Source organism: Anomaloglossus baeobatrachus, chromosome 1, assembly GCF_048569485.1.
Source record: "Anomaloglossus baeobatrachus isolate aAnoBae1 chromosome 1, aAnoBae1.hap1, whole genome shotgun sequence".
Lineage (NCBI taxonomy): Eukaryota > Metazoa > Chordata > Amphibia > Anura > Aromobatidae > Anomaloglossus > Anomaloglossus baeobatrachus.
This window is the reverse complement of record NC_134353.1, coordinates 730,260,472-730,286,921: the sequence shown is the minus strand read 5'-3', so window position 1 is coordinate 730,286,921 and position 26,450 is coordinate 730,260,472. Positions and strand designations below refer to the sequence as shown.

Below are 26,450 nucleotides of genomic sequence, written 5' to 3'. Positions count from 1 at the left end.
GGCCCTCTTCAACGCTGTCCTGGAGGTTTTCCCCCATTCAAGGATAGGAAGCCAACTGATGTGAGAAGAGGTGCCGCCCCTTTTTGTCCTGTAAGTTTGTCCCTGAAGGGCGGATCCCCTCTCTCGTGGTGCTGTCATTGGTGATGGAAAAAGGAATGTTTGGTGTGGAAGAACTTGTCTGGCCTGTACAGCACGTGCCTTAACTTCTTCCCTATCAGACACCTTTGGAATGAACCACATGAGAGATTGGGAGTCAAACTTCAAACACTCTTCAGGATCAGTAGGCAAAAATTCCCATAGAGACTCCAAGCTCTTGTAGAAAAAGTCTTCCCAGAAGAATGGGGGTAGTCATGGCAACTAGGGGATGGGCAACTACACATTTATGTCAAAGGGTTTAGAAACTGATGTCAAAAGCTCCTGTAGCTGTAATATGCAAGTTTAAGTTTTTTTGTTTCTTTTTTAAAAAATAGAAATTAATGAATAGCATTATACAGAGCTGGTTAGGCAGGGAATTTGGGAATACAGGTAAGAAAGCTGCTGGGTTAGAGGGTATAGGGGACCTGATTGGCTCCCTTTAATTTATGTATGGTATAAAAGGAGGGGGGGGGGGCATTAGCTTGATTGTATAAAGGTTAAAAAAAAAAAAAAAAAAAAGCCAAGTACACACCATTGAACTTTCCTACTCAGTGGTAAACCAAGCAGGTGACAATGAACAGTACCTAGCCACTAGTCAACCCTATGATTAGCATACACCAGTTCACACGCACTGGGCAGCAGCACTGAGTTTGTCAGATCTCTTTATAAGGAAGTCCATTCACAATCAAGGAACAGGAACACAAACCTGTTATCAGGTGTTAACATTTACCTTGAAAAGTCTTAGGGGTGCTTCACATAGCGAGATCGCTACCGAAATCGCTGCTACGTCACGGTTTTGGTGACGCAACAGTGACCTCATAAGCAATCTCGCTGTGTGTGACACTGAGCAGCGATCTGGCCCCTGCTGCGAGATCGCTGCTCGTTACACACTGCCCTGGTTCGTTTTTTTATTGTCACTCTCCCGTTGTGACGCACACATCACTGTGACAGCGAGAGAGCGACGAAATGAAGCGAGCAGAGAGCAGGACCCGGCGTCTGGCAGCTGCAGTAAGCTGTAACCAGGGTAAACATCGGGTAACCAAGGTGGTTACCCGATATTTACCTTCGTTTCCAGCCTCCGCCGCTCTCACGCTGCCAGTGCCGGCTCCCTGCACATGTAGCTGCAGTACACATCGGGTAATTAACCCGATGTGTACTGTAGCTAGGAGAGCAGTGAGTCAGCGCTAAGCAGTGTGCACAGCTCCCTGCTCTCTGCACATGTAGCGAAGTGATGATCGCTGCTGTGTTTGACAGCTAAGCAGCGATCATAACAGCGACTTCCTAGGTCGCTGTTACGTCACAGAAAATGGTGACGTAACAGCGACGTTATCGCTGTCGCTATGTGTGAACCCAGCCTTAAAAGAACTCTAAAGCCCCCGTCACATTTAGCGACTTACCAGCGATCCCAAAAACATCCGACCTGATAAGGATCGCTGGTAAGTCGCTGGGAGGTCGCTGGTGAGATGTTGCAGTAGCAACCTGTATAACGATCTCTGCTGTCATTGGGACTGTCACACAGTGTCAAACATAGCGATGTGTCCTGCCGAGCAGGACATCGCCTTTGAAGAAAATGGTCCAGGACATTCAGCAACGACCGGCGACCTCACAGCAGGGGCCAGGTCGTTGCTGGATGTCACACATTATGAGATCACTAGAGAGATCGCTGTTGCGTCACGAAAACCGTGACTGACTAGCGATGTCGCTTAGTGAGACATGGCCTTAAGGCATTACAAAAAAAAAAAAAACTAAAAAAAACGATGTCACCAATGACACTGTATAATAAGGACCCTTACCGATGCCAATCTAAGTTTTTCCATAGGGCTTATATCCTCAATTATCCCTTTACATGTATGATAGCTGGTCAGGAAATATAAAGGATATACCGTATTTTTCGGACCATAAGACGCACTTTTCCCCCTCACATGTTGGGGGAAAGTTGGGGGTGTGTCTTATGGTCTGACTGTGGCTGCGGGGAATGAGGGTGTTGCGGTGCAGCGGGTCACCGGGGGCACGAGCAGGCTGTAGCAGCCTGCCGTGAACACATGGGCCCGCTCATTTAATATGCACGCCCATCCTCCCGCCCATCTCTCAGCGGTGAAGTCGGCGCTGACAGGTGGGTGGGAAGATGGGCAGGGATAAACAGTCGGCCCGCATGATCACCCCTCGCAACTGCAGCCTGGAGTGATCATGTGCGGCTGTATTCACTGCCCCCCGCACATCATCATCATCAGTGCGGGGAGCAGTGAGTCAGTACAGATTACTCACCGTTCCCCTGCAGCATCGCTCCTCCTCTCGTCTGTTCGGTCAGCTGACTTGCATGACTAGCGGCGCGCACAGCGATGACGCCATCGCTGTGCGCACGTGTCCACACGCAGCCGCCGGCACAGACCACCGGAGGACATTGCAATGCTGCAGGGGGACGGCTGCATTCAGCGGCGCTGCCACTGACAGACTGTAAGAGGAGCGGTGTTGCAGGGAGTGAGGTGAGTATGAATGTTTATTTTTTTATGTGCCACAGGATGCGGCCATACACCAGGATGAGGGCATATAGCAGGATAGGGGTACATTATGATCAGCATGGGGAGTTTTTGAGCAGGATGAGGAGTATATGAGCAGGATGAGGAGTATATGAGCAGGATGAGGAGTATATGAGCAGGATGAGGAGTATATGAGCAGGATGAGGAGTATATGAGCAGGATGAGGGTATATAGCAGGCTGGGGAGTATATGAGCAGGACATTACCCCATAACAGTGTCAGCAGCAGATCCTCGCCCCATAAGTGTGTCATGACCACATTTTTTGCTTACAATTTTATTTTCCTATTTTCCTCCTCTAAAACCAGGGTGCGTCTTATGGTCCAATGCATCTTATAGTCCGAAAAATACGGTAGGTGGTCAATAGTGATGGGTGGACTCAGATAACTGGGACCAGCAGATCTAACCAGATTTAAAAACATTGTTCTCGCCCAGAATTTATCCTGGCTATCTGGCCGGACGCCGGTCCCTATAAAAGTCTAAAAGGATGATAATTTGGCACGTAAACTTGGTGGTAGTAATATGGGAATTGGAGCAAGCACTTCATATTTAGAGACTCTGGCGAGGCCAGTTAAGGTGCCAGGGCTGTCACATAAAATGGATGCGACAATTCGGGCTGTTGCTTTTTTTTTTTTTTTTTTTTTTTTTTTTTAGAGGGGGGTTGGGGGCCTCCCCAGCCTGAGAATACCAGCCACCAGCTGTCAGGCTTTATCATGGCTGGTTATCAAAATTGGAGGGGAGGGGGGGGGGGGGGGGTGGGAGACAAGCCGCACTCAGTTTTTTACATTTAAATTAAAAAACCAAAACATGCGGTTCCTCTTATTTTGATACAGTCCAGTCAAGATAAGCGCACGGCTGGAGGCTGCAGCTGTATGCTTTATCTGTGCTGGGTATCATAATATGGGGGGACCCTATGACAATTTTTTGGTTAGTTTTACACAACTATAGACAGTCAGACGATGCCCCACACGCTGGGGGAGGGGAGAATAGCGTCTGACTGCAATCAATCATGAATATCAAGACTGCCGGTGGGTGCGGGAAGCCATGCATATGGATTAGCAATAATGAGCTGCCTTGGAAGAAGGTTGAGCGACCGACCCAGAAGAAACTTTTATATAATAAAGGATCATATTATAAAAATAAAATATATAACTCCTATCTCCCCCTTTACTGTGGCTTCCAGATGAAATTGTTCAATGGCCATTAAAAGGTTTTCTGTACTCGAAACATGTAAGCAATATTGCTTTTATTTTTTTTTTACAAACAAAAGTGACACTATTTGCTATGATTAATCTGTTACTTTGTGTAATACCGCGAGGTCCCAGGCTGTCACGACAACCACAAAACCAGTCTGTGCTCATTCTTAGCTGGCACTGTGAAATAGAGAAATGACTACCTGCAGTGTCGTGTTAGGTACAAATCATAGTCGTTAGCCTCTGCTGCGTATCCTGAAGGAAACCATGATTGAAACCTTCCAGACCCATTATAAGCCCATCGGGACACATTAAAGTGCTCACGTTCAAGGAATAACAGGAATTCACGAGAAGAACAAAACCTAATTGTGAAGTGGAAAGCGGAAGATACAGACCACAACCAACCTTCTTACATTTCCATGGAGAAGATGTTCACCAGTCACCACTATGGCTGTTTGATGGCAGAGCACAACTTTTCATGGAGAAGGAATAGCGCAAGCACCCAATTCTAATAAAGTCATAGTAAACAGTGGGGACTGAAAGTATTCACACCCCTTTAAATTTTTCTCTGTTTCATTGCAACCATTTGGTAAATTCAAAGAAGATCATTTTTTTTCTCATTAATGTACACTCTGCAGCCCATCTTGTCAGGAAAAAAAGCTAATGTAGAAATTGTTGCAAATTAAACAAGAAAAACTGAAATATCACATGGTCATAAGTATTCAGACCCTTTGCTCAGACACTCCTAATTAAGCCCCATGCTGACCATTTCCTTGTGATCCTCCTTAAGATGGCTCTACTCTTTTATTGGAGTCCAACTGTGTTTAAACTGATAGGACTTTATTTAGAAAGGCACACACCTGTCTACACAAGACCTCACAATGGATGTATGTATGGACCCGTGAAAGCACCCCTAGAGGTGCGAAACGGTACCGTTGTCCTCGTGCTCCATTCCCTCATGTCTGTTACAACTGTCAGCATTGGAAAATAAAATAGTCTCACACTACCGGAGAGTGCTGCCCTTCTATTTTTCTATCTACTCACAATGCATGTCAGACCAAATGAGAATCATGAGGTTAAAAGGAACTGCCCAAGGAGCTCAGAGACAGAATTGTGCCAAGGCACAAATCTGGCCAAGGTTCTAAAATTTCTGCACTACTCAAGGTTCCTAGAAGCACAGTGGCCTCCATAATCCTTAAATAGAAGGTTTGGGACCACCAGAACTCTTCCTAGACCTGGCCTACCAGCCAAAACAAAGCAATCATGGGAGAAGGGCCTTGGTGTGAGAGGTGGTGAGGTAAAGAAGAACGCAAAGATCACTGCGGCTGAGCTCCAGAGATTCAGTAGGGAGATGAGAAAAAGTTCCACAAAGTCAACTATCACTGCAGCCCTCAACCAGTCGGGCCTTTATGACTGTCCCAACGGAAGCCTCTCCTCAGTGCAAGACATATGAAAGCCTGCAAAGATTTTTGCAAAAAAAAAAAAAAAAAAAAAGAAAAAAAAAAAAACACACAAAGGACTCCCAGACTATGAGAAATAAGATTCTCTGGTCTGATGAGACGAAGATAGAAAATTTGTGATAATTCTAAGCAATATGTGTGGAGAAAACCAGGCACTGCTCATAACCTGCCCAATACAATCCCAACAGTGAAACATGGTGGTGGCAGCATCATGCTATGGGGGTGTTTTTCAGCTACAGGGACAGGACCACTGGTTGCAATTGAAGGAAAGATTAATGCGACCAAATACAGAGAGATCCTGGAAGAAAGCCTCGTCCAGAGTGCTCTTGACCTCAGACGTGGCCGAAGGTTCACCTTCCTTCCAACAAGACAATAACCCTAAGCACACAGCTAAAACAGAGGAGTTGCTTCAGAACAACTCTGACCATTCTTGACTCGTCCCGCCAGAGCCCTGACCTAAACCTGATGGAACTGGAGAGGATCTGCAAGGAAGAATGGCAGAGGATCCCCAAATCCAGGAGTGATAAACTTGTTGCATCATTCCCAAGAAGACTCATGGCTGTACTAGCTCAAAAGGGTGCTTCTACTTAATACTGAGCAAAGGGTCTGAATACTTATGACCATGTGATATTTCAGTTTAATAAATATGCAAAAATTTCTACATTTGTTTTTTTTTCTGACAAGATGGGGTGCAGAGTGTACATTAATGAGAAAAAATTAGCTTTTTTTAATTTATCAAACGGCTGCAATGTAAGAAAGTGAAAAATGTAAAAAAGTGTCTGAATACTTTCTGTACCTACTATATCTTGTGGTATGTGACCATGACAGTTCAGGACCGGGCCATTACCATACTACAATTACAATGTTTCACTGAGAACGCCAGAAATTGTTCTCAATGAAAACTTAAAGGCAAATGGTGGTATTGATATTCCTGTGCTCAGCGGGGTGGTCAGGAAACAGAAGAGGGACAGAGTGCTATACCAACACTACTGTCATCCTTCAGAATGGTGAGGGTACCCCAGGTCAGAATCCACCGATAAGGACAAATTGATATACAGTTAGGCTACTAAAAGGAAAATCGGTCACGTGAAGAAGAAAAAACAAAAAACAACAAACTATTGACCTGCAGATGTGTGGTTCATCTGCAAGTTAGTGTTTGGATCCTGCCCTGCACTTTAAACTCGGCTGCTGGGAGGAAAAGAACTATTCCTCCCAGCAGTAATTGGATTTCACTGACAGAGCTGCCCCGTGACTGATATCCGAAGACAGCTATGAGGAATAAACTTCATTTCCTCCCGACAGAAGGGTTCAAAATGCATGCACCCCATATCTGCAAGTGAATGGTGTTTAGTCATGTGGCTGATTCTGTTTAAACATTTTAGCCCTAGCGAAAACAACAAGATTATGGGGAACTGCAATAAATTAAAATAAAAGTCTCATGACCAAGAGTTTTCCTTTAGGATCCTGGAAAAATCATCATAAGGCTATATTCATGCTACAGATTCTCAAAGTGCATAAAGCCCCAGGCGAATCTCATGACCACTGATGTCAGTAGGGAACCCGCACCATGCTGAATTGCAGAAAAATAAATAAAAATAAAATTACACACATACATACATATATATTACACACACCAAAAGTTTAGACACCCCTCATTCAAAGTTTTCTTTATTTTCATGACTGAAAATTTTAAATTCAAATTGAGGGCATCAAAACTATGAATTAACACATGTGGAATGAAATACTTAAAGTGTGAAACAACTCAGAATAGGTCTTATATTCTAGTTTCTTCAAAGTAGCCACCTTTTGCTTTGCACACTCTTGGCATTCTCTTGATCAAGAGGTAGTCACTGGAAATTGTTTTCACTTCACAGGTGTGCCCTGTCCGGTTTGATAAGTGGGATTTCTTGCCTTATAAATGGGGTTGGGACCATCAGTTGTGTTGTGCAGAAGTCTGGTGGATACACAGCTGATAGTCCTACTGAATAGACTTAGAATTTGTATTATGGCAAGAAAAAAGCAGCTAAGTAAAGAAAAACGAGTGGCCATCATTACTTTATCCGAGTCACCAGCCTCAGAAATAGCAGGTTAACAGCAGTTCAGATTAGAGACCAGGTCAATGCCACAGAGTTCTAGCAGCAGACACATCTCTAGAACAACTGTTAGGCCTAAGCCACACGGCGAGAAAATCGGTGCGAGTGAAGTGCGATAAAACATCGCATTCCCCTCGGACCAATTCTAGCCTGTGTGTCAGCGCACATGAGCGATTATTTTCTCAGCCCTAATCGGACCGAGAAAACAATCGCAGCATGCTGCGATTGTAATGCAAGACTCTTTCTCTCGCACCCATTCAAGTGAATGGGGCGAGAGAAAAATCGCACTGCACTCGCAGTACACCGGTGTACTGCTAGTGCAGTGCGAGAATGGCTATAGCCGGCTACACAGGCGAGAGGGAGAGAAATCCCCCCCCCCCCCTCCTGAGTGCCGGCCCGCCCCCCGCAGCTGAGGTCTGCTCACACGAACGGACCTCAGTTGCAAGGACACAAGCATGAGACTCGGCTCTGCTGTACTGCCAGCACAAGCCGAGTCTCATGCAAGGGGATCGCAGTAGTCCCCGTGTGGCCCCAGCCTTAAGAGGAGACTTTGTGCAGCAGGCCTTCATGGTAAAATAGCTGCTAGGAAACCACTACAAAAGACAGGCAACAAGCAGAAGAGGCTTGTTTGGGCTAAAGAACACAAGGAATGTTGGGTCACAAGGAGACCTGTGGCAACTTCAGGCACAAGGATCTGTACTTGGATCAACACAGATTTGGGAAACAGACACCAAAAGGGGTTGCACAATCACTGTGCCCTATATTTTTTATTTTATTTTCTTTCCTTTTAGCAACATGGGCCAAAGTCTCTCCAGAATCATACAAGATACTTATAAAAAAAAAAAACATAGAAAACAAATTACTTCATGTTCTTTCCACGAAAGCCATGGATTCAGTTACCCAATTCTAAAGACCTTTTAAGGACATATCTTTTTTAATCTTGTCCTGACAGGTAAAACCATAGAATTCAAAGAGCGTGTACGTACGGGTACTTCTCACATTGCGAGATTGCTGCTGAGTCACAGGTTGTGACGTGCCAGTGACCTCCGCAGCGATCTCGCTGTGTGTGATACTAAGCAGCGACCTGGCCCCTGCTGTGAAATCGCTGATCGTTACACACTGTTCTGGTTCATTTTTTGGTCGTCAGGCTCCCGCAGGGCAGCATGCATCGGTGTGTTTGACACCTTAGCCAACGCCCTCGTTCGCGACTCACGTAGGCGTGCATCTTTGTTGTTTTCCGCGCCCTCTCTGTACCGATTGGTGATCGCTACTGCGTTCGGATTGGCCGCTTCCATCCTCTGTTCTGGCTTGTAGATTGCAGTACATTTCAGAATGTTGAATTCACTTGTCCCAGACCGCGTGTAGCAGCAGATCGTAATACAGTCCATTCTGCATCGGGACTGTAGGATGGACAAGGATGGAGAAGGATGGAAGCGCTATTATGTTGCCTCCTCTAAAAGCAAGGCCGCCCAGTCAACGCAGTTACAACCACCAATCGGAGCAGATGGGTCGCGAAAAAGGCAATGTAGATGCACGCCTATGTTACTAATCAAGATTTGAATTGTGCCATGTGACAGGGTCCCAGCGACCGCCGTATCGTTGCTGCGTCGTTGGAAAGATCTGACTGTTTGACAGCTCACTAGCGACCCTGTAGCGACGTACCAGTGATCCTGACCAGGTCTTATCGTGGTCGGAATCGCTGGTACGTCGTTTAGTGCGACGGTACCCTTAGTTCTCATGGCCAAGGGTAAACTCCTGAAATGAACAATGATCAGCTCTGTGCACATCTGCAGTCATAGCCAGCTGGCACCATTCCTGTACACATCTGGAGGATGAGAAACTGAAAGTGGGGATCCCCTTGTCGAACATTCCCCTCCCTCAGAGCGGAAAGACCGCTAAATGACACTGAGATGTGAACAAAAATGCTTAAAAAAAAAAAAAAGAAGTGGACGACAATGAATGTTTCTATAGTTTATAAAGGACTGATTGCTCTCAGTGACAAACAAAATTATCTTTTAGTTGGGATACCTTTTAGTGGCTTTTATTTTAGTTAGACATTAACAGGTATCACGACTACAAGATTATAATTTTGTTTCTCTCACTGAGCGCAATCTATAGTTTTACAACTGGTTAACACTGTTCCAAAACTTTTTTCTTTCAATCATAAATCTAGTTTATAAACACACACATCCGACACTGTCCAGCACAGATGCACATGACCCGTCTGCTGGTCTTGGTTTATAGTCTGCCATAGTGTCGGGAATCACCAGTACAGCCTGTCACCAAACGCCTGCTGACAACCACTGGAAAATCTGTGCAGGGCAGGCGGGTAATTTGTTGTACTCTTGGCAAACATACGATACTGTAACACACACACACACACACACACACCTTCTCATTCAAAGAGTTTTCTTTATTTTCATGACTCTGAAAATTGTAGATTCACTTTAAAGGCATCAAAACTATGAATTAACACATGTGGAATTAAATACTTAAAAAGTGTGAAACAACTGAAAATATGTCATATTCTAGGTTCTTCAAAGTAGCCACCTTTTGCTTTGCACACTCTTGGCATTCTCTTGATGAGCTTCAAGAGGTAGTCACCGGAAATTGTTTTCACTTCACAGGTGTGCCCTGTCAGGTTTAATAAGTGGGATTTCTTGCCTAATAAATGGGGTTGGGACCATCAGTTGTGTTGTGCAGAAGTCTGGTGGATACACAGCTGATAGTCCTACTGAATAGACTTATAATTTGTATTATGGCAAGAAAAAAAAGCAGCTAAGTAAAGAAAAACAAGTGGCCATCATTACTTTAAGAAATGAAGGTCAGTCCAAACAATTGAGAAAAAATTTTAAAGTGTCCCCAAGTGCAGTGGCAAACACCAAACGTTACAAAGAAACTGGTTCACATGAGAACCGCCCCAGGAAAGGAAGACCAAGAATCACCTCTGCTACGGAGGATAAGTTTATCCGAGTCACCAGCCTCAGAAATCGCAGGTTAACAACAGCTCAGATTAGAGACTAGGTCAATGCCACACAGTTCTAGCAGCAAACATATCTAGAACTGTTAAGAGAAGACTTTGTGCAGCAGGCCTTCATGGTAAAATAGCTGCTAAGAAACCACTGCTAAGGACAGGCAACAAGCAGAAGAGACTTGTTTGGGCTGAAGAACACAAGGAATGGACATTAGACCAGTGGAAATCTGTGCTTTGGTCTGATGAGCCCAAATTTGAGATCTTTGGATCCAACCACTGTCTTTGTGCGACGCAGAAAAGGGTGAATGGATAGATTCTACCATGTCTGGTTCCCACTGTGAAGCATGGAGGAGGTGTGATGGTGTGGGGGTGCTTTGCTGGTGACACTGTTGGGGATTTATTCAAAAATTGAAGGCATACTGAACCAGCATGGCTACCACAGCATCTTGCAGTAGCATGTTATTCCATCCGGTTTGCGTTTAGTTGGACCATCATTTATTTTTCAACAGGACAATGACCCCAAACACCTCCAGGCTGTGTAAGGGCTATTTGACTAAGAAGGAGAGTGATTGGGTGCTACGCCAGATGACCTGGTCTCCACAGTCACCAGACCTGAACCCAATCGAGATGGTTTTGGGTGAGCTGGACCGCAGAGTGAAGGCAAAAGAGCCAACAAGTGCTAAGCATCTCTGGGAACCCCTTCAAGACTGTTGGAAGACCATTTCCGGTGACTACCTCTTGAAGCTCATCAATAGAATGCCAAGAATATGCAAAGCAGTAATCAAAGAATAAGGCTGTGCGCACTTTGCTTTTTTACCTGCTTTTCCAACTGCAGCGTTTTCATGCCAAAATGCTTGCGTTATGCTTTTCAAGCAAAGTCAATGGGACATTGAGCTTTCTTGTGCGCACTTTGCGGTTCAAAACGCTGCGTTTAATTTGCATAAATTGGGGCAAAAACTCAGCGATTAAAGAAGCAACATGTGAATTGTTTTTGCCATTTTGGCTGCGTTTCCCATCCATTCAATTTAATATAAAACTGCAGCATTTCTAAAAGTACCGGAAAAGCACTAAAAACTCATGAAAACCGCAAGGTGCGCATAGGCTACTTACTTTGCATTTTACATGCATTTTTAAAGCCAAACACATTGTCCTTTCTGCCAGAGGATGCTTTTTGAACTGCAACTACCTTGACGCAAAGTGCGCACATCGACAAAAGGTGGCTACTTTGAAGAACCTATAAGACGTGTTTTCAGTTGTTTCACACTTTTGTTAAGTATTTCATTCCACATGTACAAATTGTCTCTCCAGGACTGGAGACAAACTAGCGCAGCGCCACCTATTGGAAGTAGCGATCCTAAAAAGATAAATGTGGATTTTTAACAACCCTTTACATATAACTTAGGATATATATGCCACATCAGAATCCCAATTTGCAGATACGGTGTTTCGGGGTGCTTGCCCCTCGTCAGTGCAAAGTATGGGGTGTCTGATCTGGCTCATAAGAAGCTTTGTGGGGAACACTATTCTCCTTAAGGAGACTTTGCAAGCCAGTCTGGCTGCCAGTAAGGGGACTTCTAGCTGCCATGCCCCTCTGGGAAATATTCAAATTGTCTCTCCAGTAAATGAGAAACTCTAGCGCAGAAAGTCTTTGGAAGTTTTTAAAATTCCAATCTGTCAAGCTTTCATTTTTTTTATCCTTCAGTTAGTCATGCTGTACAAAAATTAAATATTTCCCCTTTAGATCTGCATACGGTAATTTTTCAAATGTCATTTTATTTTGTTAGGACAGTATGAGGGTTAAAATGTTTAGCAGCAATCAGCTCGCCCCCCCCCCCCCCCCCCAAGAACCAGCTTCTTTAGAGACCTATTCATATTGAAATGGATTTGGGCCTTACATACTGGAAACTTCTCAAATGTGAGATCATTTTAAACCCCGCACCCTTCAAATTCGTGACTGCAGATTTGAAGTAACACTTCAGGTGCTACACAGGAATTAAGACACTGGAATTAAATTTTTAAATATTGGTTTAGCCCCAATTTTTTCACTTTTACATGGGATGTCATAAGAAAATGGAGCCCCCGATTGGCTACTCCGTTTCCACTGAGCAGGCGATTTCCCCACATGTGGTCAGGATCTTGTTTAGGCAAACTGAAGAGTTCGGAAAGGAAGGAGCGACATTTCAATTTTCAAAAACAAAATTTGGCTGAATTAGATAGTAAGTACCATGTTGAATTTTCAGGGTCATAGGAGACCTAAGCATGAAAAAAGGGGGGGGAAATGTAGTTTTTTTTTATCACGGCAAGGACTGGAAGGGAAGAAGCGATAAATGGCATTTGGTGTCTGCAACCTATTCCAGCAGCATGTCACGCTTAGAGAGCCCCTTAGGCCGGGGCCACAAAGGGGCTACTTTGATCCTCGCATGACACTCTGCTCACGCTGGCAGCACAATGGGGGCCGAGTGTCATTGCAACTGAGGTGGGTGGGCTGGCACTGAGGAGGGGAGGGAGGGATTTATCTCCCTCTCTCCTCCATTGCCGGCTACTGCCATTCTCGCCCTACACTCGTGGTACACCGGTGTAATGCAAGCGCAGTGCGAGGTTTCTCTAGCCCCATAGACTAGAATGGGTGCGAGAGAAAGGATCGCATTGCACCCGCAGCATGCCGCGATTATTTTCTCAGCCCTAATCGGACCAAGAAAACAATCGCTCATGGGTGCTGGCACATAGGGTAATATTGATCCAGGCGGAATGTGATGTTTTATCGCATTCCACTCGCTACAATTTTCATGCCGTGTCTTAGGCACCAAAACAGTATCCCCCACAAGGGACCCCATTTTGTAATCTGTATCCATTTAAAAAGATATATCCAGCAAACAAAAAAAAAAAAAATAGTTGCTACCTGCTTATCTACGGTGCTGATTCAGTTATTCATCAGCAGGCGGCTCCTTTCCGCAATTCTGCAGCTTCTGCTGTCATCGCAAGAGCGTGGCAGCTTCTCATCCGCTCTGCTCTCTAAACAGGGAGAGACAGCTGACGTCATGCTGTTTGACAACCCACTCCTAGTTAGGCAGTGGCTATCATGTTAACTAATGGACGGCTGTTATGCCCCATCTACAGTGCAGAAAAGACACCTCCGCTAGGTGTATGACCGGCAGGAATAGTCTCTGACCACTCTGTGCCAGCGAAGAACAGCTTTGGGCACAAGAGGCAGGTAGCAACTGCCAGTTGAAAACTGTGCGCATTTAAAAATATAGAAATAAAAGTCCAGGATATACCCTTTAAAAAGGAATTCATCTCAGGATTTGTTGAGCATGTGGAACCCATAGAGGTGTCACTGAACTTTTTAGAAAGTAGATTAGGACAAAAATGCTTTTTTTGTAGCCCCAAAATTTCCATTTTCACAATGGATAATGGAATGTGAGATTGCACATAGTTCACACACTGCAACATAGGGGTTTTTAACTCCCTTGTGCTGCGTTGCAAGGTACGCTTTTTGCAGGTGGACACCCAAACGTAGTCTGCACTGCACCGAGGACCAGAAGCAGCAGCAGCAGCGCCATGGACAGGAAAGTATAGAAGTTCATGCGGTCAGTGTGCTATGCGGATGTCATACAGATAGCACACTGACAGCAACACACAAATATACCCACTGTAAAACTTGTGTGTTTTGCACAAACGTGTGAAAGAGGCCCAATCAACATATACTGTTTGGCCATACAGCAGGGCTGAGAAGGAAGGAGCGCCATTTGCGATTTGATTTTGGCGGGGGGCAAATGACCGCTCCCTACAAATGGCACCTCAATTAAATGTATCTACCGGCTGCAGTGACTATTTTGTAACATCCACACCAGTGCATTCACACTTTGGAGCACAGAGGTCACTGAACTTTGGGACTGGCAGCCGTCATTATTCCAGAGTCTGTTCTACCAGTAATGTGGAAACTCCTGATATTTCCAGTGACTGACATGAGTGGTTTTGTGTGGGATAATTTAGTGGTTTTATTGGTAACATCTTGATCACTTCCAGTATAAGGCTGAGTTCACATTCTTGTGTTCTACACTGAGCACTTACATCAGGGTTTGTGTAAATCCCCTTAAAAAAAAAAAAAGTGTGATTCAGACAAAAGCCCCAAAGGAACCACTCTCTATAATGAGGCAAATTAAGACACTGAACTGCTCGGTGTCTGTTCTGAGAGGATCCATCTCTTAGGCGTACATAGATCTGTGCTAAAAAGACATCCAAAATTATAATATACCACAGGAACAAGGACAAGACAGGCCAAAATGGCTCCATCTGCCTCATCATTGTCAGCGTTTTTTTTCAAATGACTTAAGCAATTGGGTGGCTTTATTTCCCCAGTCTGTACAATTACAGCGACACCAGATTTAGATTTTTTTATGCTTTGCTGCTATCACACAGAAAAAAAAAGCATATACACACACATACATATATACATATACATATACATATACATATATATATATATACATATACACACACACACATTTTGTTGCCATATTCTGAGGGCTTTAACTTATATTTTGGCAAACCACTGTTGGGCTGGAGATTTTTTTGATTATATAATTTTTGATCACCTACCGTAATTTTTCAGAAGTAGAATGAGCAAGAACCCGAATTTGGTTCTCTCTTTTCGCCCGGTTCACCGTGCAGTAAAGGTGACAGATTTACTTTTCAGGCCAGTCCGATTATTGCAATGCGATGAGAGATATATAATCCCTCTCCGTTTCTTACGCTTTGACACTTTTCATACAAAAAAAACATTTTACAAAAATGATTTTGTTTTTGCAGCGCCATATTCTGAGCGCTGTAATTTTTCACCACACGTCTGACTTTAATGGCTTTTTAACTAATTTATTGTGGGTCAGTATGCCAAAAACAAAAGTGCCAAAAATGCAGCTTTTTTGTAACAGGATTTGCTGTACGCAATAAGTAATATGACAGTTTTATAAGCTTGAGTGATTCCAAACACTGCAGTACTAATTATACTTTGTTTTTGCTTTAATGCAAAAGTTGCATTTTCTGTGGCACAACAGTGATTTCTGAGCACTTTTTAACATGTTATTTCCATTTTCACTTTTGTTTATTCAGGTACCAGTCACAAGCATGGTTATGGTCACACGTGTAACAGGTACCGGAGAAAACATTGTGTGAAATGAAAAGATTTTCCATATTTACCTGCTGTCTTCCGCTCATTATATTCATCGATTATTTATCACACTTAGGATCTGGAAGCCAGAGCAGTGCGGGGACAGCGCCGGGCACAGGACCACTGAGGACAGCACCGTGGGGACAGGTGAGTATTCTGCAAGCACAGTGACATCCAGGAGGTCATCAGCGTTCCCAATGAACTAATGACCTCCACGCTACAGCTTCACGGGTTCATCAGAGTTCATTGGGAACTGTGATTAGTCCCTGCAATGTTCCGGCTTCCAGGTCCTCGCCTGGAAGAGAGACACACACGCGGTCCCCAGCACTAAAGTCCCCAGTGCTGCTCCGGCTTCCAGCTCCACAGGGCACCGATTATTCAGGGAGTATAATGAGCGGGGGTCAGGAGCGGGAGGCAGCAGAGCTGGAGACAGCAGCGCTGGATACAGGTGACTATAAAAAAAATCTTTGTTAAAAAGGCCCATGTTTTCTACGGTACGTGTCACACTGGATCATATAAGTGTGCGATCCATGTGACACCCGTGCTACCAGAGAAAAAACTGACATGCCTGTGTGCGTGCGGGGTCATGAGCGGTCACACGGTCTGTGTGAAAACACGGACGTGTGAGTAACAGCAAATAATAAAATGGGTATGTGTGGCATCAGTTTAAAAACGGATGTCACACGTACCTGAAACAGACATTTGAAACCAGCCTTACATAGGAGGTCAACAGATGACCTCGGGGTACCATGGTAGCCATAGGCTCAGTTACGATCACAAGATGCCAATTGTGTTAGAGTCTTCGGGTATGTGCCCATGTAGCAGATTTCCTGCACACAACTGCATATTTTAGCAGGAAAAACTCACTTTAGATCAAGTTTTTTACATCATGGCAATCGTGGGAGTTCCTGCGCTGTAGCCCCACGATTGCTGCCAGGTCTCCAGCTGATGTTACAGCTGAGACCCAACTCGCTGCCAGGAGCAGTGCCTGCGCCATTCCCAGCAGTTTAACACCTTAAATGCTGCTGTCAATCATGATCACAGTATTAAGCAGGCAGGGAGACTAATCGCTTACCTTTTCCTGTTGATCAGGTCCCTGTAATACGATCACATGGACCCGATCTCTGCCAGGCAACCCTGGGTTGTCACCATAACGACCCTGGGTTACTGAGCTATGGATCGCTTCACACACCATGCCAGATGCATGGTGAAGTGTCAGTGCAGTACTGAGATCTAATCCACTGCAGTGATCAAGCACTCCAGTGGATAATATCACACACAGAAAAAAAAAAAAAAAACAACAATGCAGATTGACATGTGCAGAGCAAGTCAGGATTTTAACACTTTGTTGGGATGCATTTTTCTTTGAACTGTTGATTAAATGCAGCCTTAACATCCCTTTAGCCACGTAAATGCTGCTGTTGGGATTGACACTCATTTAAGAGGCTAATGAGTACCAAAACCAGTAAGCACTGATGCCGTAGGTTGTCAGCTGTCACCCCCAGACTATTTGTCAGCAGGGGGCGCTATACACAATACCCAGCACCATGAAAAAGCAGTAACCAGGATTAAGGCCACAATAACCACCATAAAAAGGCAAGCTGCAGTTAAAACTGCTTTTAGATCGCAACATGTAATTATCGGCTATTCAGGTCTCCATTTATACCCATTTTTGGTGCATTTTACTGAAAAATAATGTCTTCTGTGGGACACATTTATTAACCACTTGCACCAGGATTACTTGCTGCTGTTTACAGGCGCTTTTGGTAGGTTTGCCGTCATGCCATACTCATTCCTGAACAAAGCTCCATGAGATGTTCAAAGCTTGGTATCTATAAAATATCTATCCTTACCTAACCCTGCTTTACCCTTTAGCCCTGACTTGTCTGGTGTGTTCCTTGGTTTCCATGATGCCAATTCCGACTGTTCTCAAAAGTATGTAGTAAAAGGAAAAAACCTGGCAAGGATACAGGGCAGGCTATGGACCAGAAAAGCCGAAATATGACATTTTAACGTAGGAAAGTAATACTGGCTCAAGACCAGTCAAAGTGACTGCCCAATCTTGACAGCATGCGAGGATGTCAGAGGTGTCAGACATCCCCAGCCTAGCCAATAGATTCAGGGCAACACACTGGCCTTTAAAATGTACAGAAACGTGTGTAAAGAGCTCCGTACTCTGCATCCAAGACAGCGTCCGACAACACTGGCATTACATTGCCCAATAAACCTAGGCATAAGGGGCACCCCGTATTCAGCAACCGCCCCCCCCCCCTCCTCCAAACGCTGTATACTGGGCCCGGCATATAGCACCCCCCCCCCGTACTCGGCATCCAAGACAGCGTCCAACACTGGCATTACATTGCCCAATAAACCTAGGCATAAGGGGCACCCCGTATTCAGCAACCGCCCCCCCCCTCCTCCAAACGCTGTATACTGGGCCCGGCATATAGCACCCCCCCCCGTACTCGGCATCCAAGACAGCGTCCAACACTGGCATTACATTGCCCAATAAACCTAGGCATAAGGGGCACCCCGTATTCAGCAACCGCCCCCCCCCCCCGGACGCTGTATACTGGGCCCGGCATATAGCAGCCCCCCCCCGTACACGGTATCCAGAGGGAGGAACGGTATATAGCACCCCCCCCCGTATACAGTATCCGGGGGGGGGCAGTATACACCACCCCCCGTATACAGAGGGGGCCCGGTATATAGCACCCCATACACTGTGGCGCACACGTAGCTGGCTCAGACGTACCTGGTCCGCCCCAAATGGAGTGATGTTGGCCTTCACAGCGCCCACCCCCAGCGCCACGACCACCAGGCCGATGAATAGGGGGGTGCCGCAGTACTGGGGAGTCGGCTCGTGGCACGGGATGTGGGAGCCGTTCTTGGTGCCATTGGGGGTCGTGCAGTCCTCCACATCAGTCATGGCGATGTCCCCGCAGAAGCTGGCCCGGGTGGCGGGGTGCGTGATCAGCGGGAACAGCAGCATGCTGAGGAGGATGGTGCAGAAGCGCCCGGCCAGCGCGTCCGCCAGCCACCCGGCAAACGGCGACACCAGGTAGGTGATGCCCATGAAGAGCAGCAGCGCCTCGCTGGCCTGGGTGCCCTCCCAGCTGTACAGGGGGCCGTTGAGGAACAGCACCAGGTTGGATGTGATCCCGTAGAAGGCCACTCTCTCCAGCATCTCGGACAGCAGCACGGCTGCGCAGGCCAGACGGCGGCCGGAGAACACCGAGCCCGGGGCGGGCTGCGCGCCATCAGTCCGGCCCAGCAGAGGGCTCCGCTCACCGGCGTCTTCCATCCCGGCACTCACCACCGAGCTTCCATGGACCGGGCACCGCTCTGAGCACGCAGGAAGTGTGCGGCCAACGTCACGCGGTAACCATAACCCCGCCTACTTCTCATTTACCCATCCAATCACAGAATGGGGCCCTCCCATCTGCCACATGACTACCCTCCTGATACACGCGCCCTCGTGACTACAGCCACACCCCTCACATCTCCGCTCTGAGATCTCATTGGCTGAGGCCCCTGGTGATGCTCCCTGTGTGAGGTCTCTCATTGGTTGTCAGAAGGGAAGGTCATGTGATGTTATTAGTCTGAACCTGGAGAGATCACGTGACTGTGACCGGGCAGAGGTGGGGGTTGGGGTGCAGATATTGCACAGCGGGGAGCTGAGGGACAGTAATGGCCACGTTCACTATTTGGCGAGTTTTTTACCTCAGTATAAGTGAAAACCAGGAGTAGAAGAATCAGAGGAAGAGTATAGTAGAAGCACGTCACCGCTTCTGTACTGTCACCCACTCCTGGGTACACTCAGCCTGGCCAATGGCGTCCTGCACGGGGCTGGAGTGCGCTGTTTCCCTGTATACAGAATGGGAGACGCCACTGACTAGGGACACGCTGAGCTCATGGTGACGGGTCACAGTCAGTGTATTATGCGCCTACACCTGCAGCTGCTGCAGAACCTCATTTTTAAGCTGCGGTCACAGATTCTCTCGTGACAGAATCAGGTTATGGAAATGGCGCTGTGATCAGTGCGCTTAGTGTGATAGGAGCAGTGCGCCACTGGCGATATTTCCCAGAGCACCGTCTTCCACAAGCCATGTAGAAGCACACAGCCGCCACGTGGCAGAAGAAAGGGTAAACCAATATTACAGGGGTCCTTATGAACGTGAACCTGTCAGGTGTAATATGCACCCAGAGCCACGAGCAGTTCTGGGTGTATATTACTAATCCCTGCCTAACCGTCCCTGTATACACTAGCATAGATAAAGAGATCTTTGGGAAATGTATTTCTAAAGCTCTGTTACCGTATGCTAATGAGCGAGGGGACTAGTCCCCTGGGTGTTATATCCCCCGACTAGCCGCCCTCTTAGCATGGTAGCATACTCATAGGGGTGTACTAACATGCTATTCAATGCAGCATCACCGTGCGTACCTGTGTTCGCTGTGACCGATCTTCTGAATGCCCCGGCACATCCAGTCATGCACACTAGACCTCTCTGAAGCCAGGACGTGTACACCCGGCTTCATACTGCGCATGACCGGCATTCAGAAGATCAGTCACAGCAAGCACAGGTACACACGGTGATGCTGCATGGAATAGCATGTTAGTATGCCCCTGTGGGCTTGCTAATAACATGCTAAGAGGGCGGACTAGTCGGGGGATATACTTTTTCTAAAGTTCTCTTTATCTATGCTAGTGTATACAGGGACAGTTAGGCAGGGAATAGCATTATGCACCTAGAACTGGTTCTGGGTGCATATTGCACCTGACAGGTTCCCTTGAAGCTCCATTAGTGCTGGGATTTCTGTGCATTCTCCCAAGCAGAGTGGTTTATGCCAGGTCTGTCTGAGGTTGCCTTTTTGAGCCTGTGGCCTGAGGCAGATGTTATATCTGGCCCCACAACGGTGGCAGATCAAATGCATGACCTGGCCCATTTAGTCCAAGGTCTTGCAGAGTGGATTCAGCATCACAAATCCACTCAGGCCTAAGCCCCTGCAGCACCTGCCTTGTTTTTTCCAGAGGCCATTTTTCAGGTGACCACAAATTATTTTTCCTTTCACCTGTATTTCAGGCTCCGCCCACTTATGTCTGGTTCTGAGATCCAGCTTATGGGACTTAAGCGGGCTTTACACGCTACGAGATCGCTACAGTGATCTCGTTGTGTGTGACTCCTAGGAGCGATTTTGGATCGTTGCAAAAACGTCCAAAATCGCTCCTCATTGACATACGGGTCCATTCTCAAATATCACTACTGTCGCGTGGGCGAAGTTGATCCTCGTCCCTGCAGCAGCACACATCGCTACGTGTGACACCCAGGAACGAGGAACCTCTCCTTACCTGCCACACGCCAGCAATGAGGAAGGAAGAAGGTGGGCGGGATGTTCGTCCCGCTCATCTCCGCCCCTCCGCTTTGATTGGCCGGCCGCTTAATGACGTTGTGGGGACGTCGCTGTGATGCCAAACGTCCCTCCGCCTTGAGGGAGGGATTGTTCGGCGGTCACAGCGACGACGACGACCAGGTAAGTGCGTGTGACGCTGCCTTAGCGATAATGTTCGCTACGGCAGCGATCACCACATGTTGCACGAATGACGGGGGCGGGTGCTATCGCTCGTGACATTGCTAGCAATCGCTAGCGATGTCGCAGCGTGTAAAGCACCCTTAAGGAGGACTTGTGCTGCTGAAAAAAATGACAGTTTATATGCACAGTCCAGTACTTACCTCAATCTTGGTCTGCCTGTGTAAACAGACAATTTAATGATTGAGATCAACAAACATGTTGTCATTATGTAAAGGCTGCCTTTGACTAATATAAACTTAACTCTAGCCTAGCTTTGCTAAGGGTGTGTTTACCTTTAATAATTTTGCAGCTTTAAAGTGAACCTGACAGCTGCTATACATTATGTTGCTCAATCCTTTGGCTGCATGTGTCAGGCACTGACTGAGCTCAGCTGGGTGTGGTTGACTCTAAAATGCTGCAGCGTTTCAGGGAAGACATACTTTAATAGCTGAGACTTCGCTGTAGACTAGTCAGACAAAAGATCCCCAGCAGCTTCTTCCTACCTGATTGCATTGACAGGTCTCTGCGTATATGCACACATAGCTGACAGGCACTCTTTAACCCCTTAGTGACGGAGCTAATTTTCACCTTAATGACCAGACCAAATTTTGCAATTCTGACCAGTGTCACTTCATGAGGTTATAACTCTGGAACGCTTCAACGGATCCCGGTGATTCTGAGATTGTTTTTTCGTCACATATTGGACTTCATGTTAGTACCAAATTTAGGACAATATTTTTTGCGTTTATTGAAGAAAAAAATTGAATATTGGCAAAAATTTTGAAAATTTAGCAATTTTCAACTTTTGAATTTTTATACCGTTAAACCAGAGATTTCTGTGACACAAAATAGTTAATAAATAACATTTCCCACATGTCTACTTTACATCAGCACAATTTTGGAAACAAAATTTTTTTTTGTTAGGAAGTTAGAGGGGTTCAAAGTTTATCAGCGATTTCTCATTTTTACATCAAAATTTACAAAACCATTTTTTTAGGGACCACATCACATTTGAAGTGACTTCAATAGGCCTAGATGACAGAAAATACCCAAAAGTGACACCATTATAAAAACTGCACCCCCCAAAGTACTCAAAACCACATTCAAGAAGTTTATTAACCCTTCAGGTGCTTCACATGAACAAAAGCAATGTGGAATGAAAAAAAGCAAAAATTAAATTTTACCTAAAAATGTTGCTCTAACCCAAATTTATTCACTTTTAGAAGAACTAACACAACAAAATGGACCCCAAAACTTGTTCCCCACTTTCTTATGAGTGCGCCGATACCCCACATGTGGTCAGAAACCTCTGTTTGGACAAATGGGAGGGCTCGGAACAGAAGGAGCAATATTTGAATTTTGGAAAGCAAATTTGGCTGAAATAGATTGCGGGCACCATGTTGCATTTACAGGTCCGCTAAGGTACCTAAACAGAAGAAACACCTCACAAGTGACACCATTTTGGAAACTAGACCCCTCAAGGCTTCTATCTAGGGGTATAGTGAGCATTTTAGATCCACAGGTACTTCACAGATTTTGTTAACGTTACGTTGTCATATTGAAAATTTTAATAATTTTCTCAAAAATGTTGCTTTAGCATCAATTTTCTCACTTTTTCAAGAGGTAATTCCAAAAATTTGACCTCAAGGTTTGTTAACCACTTTTTTATGAGCGCGGTGATACCTCACATGTGGTCTGAAACCTTTGTTTGGACAAATGGGAGGGCTTGGAACGAAAGGAGCAATATTTGAATTTTGGAAAGGAAATTTGGCTGAAAAAGATTGCGGGCACCATGTCACATTTGGAGGACCCCTAAGGTACCTAAACAGCAGAAACCCCACACAAGTGACCCCGTTTTGGAAACTAGGCCCCTCAAGGAATTTATCTAGATGTTTGGTGAGTACCCTGAACCCCCAGGTGCTTCACAGAATTTTATAACGTTGAGCCATGAAAAAAAAAAAAAAAAATTTTACCACAAAATTGTTATTTCAACCAGGTAGCTTTTTTTTTTACAAGAGTAAAAGGAAAAAATTCAGCATAACATTTATTGTGCAATTTCTCCTGAGTTTGGCGATACCTTATATGTGGTGGAAATCAACTGTTTGGGCGCATGGCAGGGCTCGGAAGGGAAGGAGTGCCATTTGACTGCAAAATTGGCTGGAATCAATAGCGGACGCCAGGTTGCATTTGGAGAGCCCCTGAGGTGCCTAAACAGTGGAGGTCCCCCACAAGTGACTCCATTCTGGAAACAAGACACCTCAAGGCTTTTATCTAGGTGTATAGTGAGCAGTATGAATCCACGAATACTTCACAGAATTTGATAAGCTTAGGTTGCCATATTGAAAATTTTCATTTTTTTCACAAAAATGTTGCTTCAGCATCAAATTTCTCACTTTTTCAAGAGACAACAACAAACCGTGGACCCAACAGGTTGTTATCCAATGTCTTATGAGCACAGGGATACCCCACATGTGGCCAAAAACCTCTGTTTGGATAAATGGGAGGGCTTGGAATGGAAGCAGCACCATTTGAATTCTGGAAAAGTTGAAATAAATTGCGGGCACCATGTCACATTTGCAGGGCCCCTTGGGTACCTATACATTAGAAACCCCCACAAGTGACCCCATTTTGGAAACTGGATTTTATTCAGGAGTATAATAAGCATTTTGAATCCACAGGTACTTCACAAAAATGTTGCTGTAGCAACCAATGTCTCACTTTTAGGCTATGTGGCCATGAGCCAGCGACACGGCGTCTAGTACACAGTGTCAGCCTCCTGCAGAGATGTGAGTGTTGTCCACGGGAGAACGCAGCTGCCCATGCCCACGATTTGGGTTCAGGCCGCTGTGGAGCTCTATGCTACCTGCAGAGAACACTCATCTCCGCAGCATAAATTGACATGCTGAGGCTCGGGAAGCTGCGCCACAGGTCAGTTTATGTGGCGGAGAAAAGAAGCACATTGGGCAAGCACATTGGGCATGGGATTTCTAAAAATCCTTCCACTGTGCTTCTACTGCACAATGCAGCGTTATGGACGCAGGGAAAACACTCTGCGCCCAAAACGCTGCAAATCCCGATTGTGGGCGCACAGCCTAAAATGCTACAATGGATGAATGGATACATGTCAAACATATATAACGTCCCACCCCCTGCATATTCTAAGCTGGCGCCCTTTAGTGCCTTTCATGTGGCACTAAAGGGTGCCTAGCCTTGTATTTAGCCCCCCAAAAAAATAATAATTAAAATAAACGACGTGGGGTCCCCCCCATTTTTGATAGCCAGCTAGGGTAAAGCAGACAGCTGTAGCCTGCAAACCACAGCTGACAGCTTCACCTTGTCTGGTGATCAATTTGGAGGGCTCCCCAGGCGTTTTTTTTTATAAAAAAAAAAACGTTGGGTCCCCCCCAAACTAGATCACCAGCCAAGGTGAAGCGGACAGCTGGGGTCTGGTATTCTCAGGGTGGGAAGAGCCATGGTTATTGGACTCTTCCCAGCCTAAAAATAGCAGGCCGCAGCCGCCCCAGAAGTGGCGCATCCATTAGATGCGCCAATCCTGGCGCTTCGCCCCAGCTCATCCCGCGCCCTGGTGCGGTGGCAGACGGGGTAATATATGGGGTTGATACCAGCTGTAATGTCACCTGGCATCAAGCCCTGGGGTTAGTGATGTCACGGCATCTAAACAGATACCCGACATCACTAACCCAGTCAAGTAATAGACAAAAAAAAAAAGACAAAAAAAAAATTTATTTGAAAAAAAAACTCCCCGAAACATTCCTCTTTCCCCAATTTATTGAAAATAAAGAAATTACGGTCGCTGTAATCCGCTGTAATCCGTGAGGTCCCACGCCGACTCTGGATCTTCTAGAATATGGGGGGCACGTTCAGGGAACGTATCCCCCATTTTCTGGAAGAGCAAGCTCTCCATGAGCAGTGTGGGTGCAGTAATCTGAGAATACTGCACTCACACTGCCCCGGTCCAACTTAGGGCAGAGTGACCTGCAGTAACCTCATTCCAGAATATGAGGGGCACGCTCACAGAACGTACCCCCCATTTTCTGGAACAGCAGTCTCTCCATGTGAGGACCACACTCCTCACATGGAGAGACTGCTGATTACTGCACTCACTCTCCCCCGGTCCACAGTGGAGCAGCCTGTGCATTAGCGACGTCAGCGTCCCTGCAAGACTGACGTCGCTGATGCACAGGCTGCTCCACTGTGGACCGGGGGAGGAATCCAGCTGACAGCCGCTGTCTGCGCATGCGCCGTCAGCATTCAAGAAGGAGGCGGCGTGATCGCGGGACGGATCACCAGACAGGTAACGTATGACCGGGGGCTCGGGGGCTGGGGGGGGGTGATGGGGGGTGACCTAGTGGGACCTGGGGGGACCTGGGGACACCTTTCTGCCGCATGTGACGTGTCACATGCGGCAGAAAGAGCAGAATGAATGCGGGGGAGGGGGGGTGGCTCTGGAGACCCGGAGGGGGCTCCGGTGACCAGAGGGCTCCGGTGGACCGGAGGAGGGGTCAGGGGGAGGACATTTCCCTCCGATCTGAAATGTTTGATCATTTCAGATCGGAGGGAAATGAATGCAGAGCCGGCGGCGGCAGTTTTCAGCGCGCGTCGGCGCCATCTTGCACGCTCCGGAGGGGGGCTCTGAAGAACTGGAGGGGGCTCCAGGGACCAAAGAGCTCCGGTGTACCGGAGGAGAGGTCAGGAGGGGGACATTTCCCTCCGATCTGAAATGTTTGATCATTTCAGATCGGAGGGAAATGAATGCAGAGCCGGCGGCGGCGGGAGTTTTCAGCGCGCGTCGGCGCCATCTTGGATTTTCCGGAGGGGGGGGGGGGTTGGATGGATTTCTCCGGTACCGGGGGCTTTGGGGGCACTAAGGGCTCACATTTATTTCTCATCTGACATGTTTGATCACATCAGATGAGAAATAAATAAATTTTACCAGCAATTTTTTTTTTTTTTATGTTGTCGCCGGCGATCGCATTAACGGGGTGCATACAAAACACCCCGATTCATAATCTGGGGGGTCTCAGCTACCCCCGGTAGCTGAAACCCCCGAGATTTTTCGTCACTGGGGGGCGCTACAGAGTTTTTCCGGCCTGACGTCTCAAGACGTCGGAACAGAATAAGTACCCTGTTTTTCCGACGTCTTGAGACGTTAGGCCGTCGCTATGGGGTTAAGCTACCACCGATCAGTACAAATTTGCAATTGGCGGTTGTTTAGCCCCTTAATGATGGAGCCAATTTTGACCTTAAGGACCAGGCCAAATTTTAGAAATCTGACCACTGTAGCTTTGAGTTAATAACTTTG

General features: G+C 46.3%; 1 protein-coding gene across 1 annotated transcript in view; it reads right to left on the bottom strand.

Moving 5' to 3' along the window:
- Positions 1–18,948, bottom strand: part of SLC15A4 (solute carrier family 15 member 4) — a 45,724-nt gene extending 26,776 nt beyond the window's left edge. Inside the window, exon 1 of the mRNA XM_075322393.1 lies at positions 18,312–18,948. Coding sequence (XP_075178508.1) covers positions 18,312–18,860 — 549 coding nt within the window. The 5' untranslated portion in view covers positions 18,861–18,948. The remainder of the gene's footprint in view (positions 1–18,311) is intronic.
- Between the last annotated feature and the right edge of the window lie 7,502 nt (positions 18,949–26,450).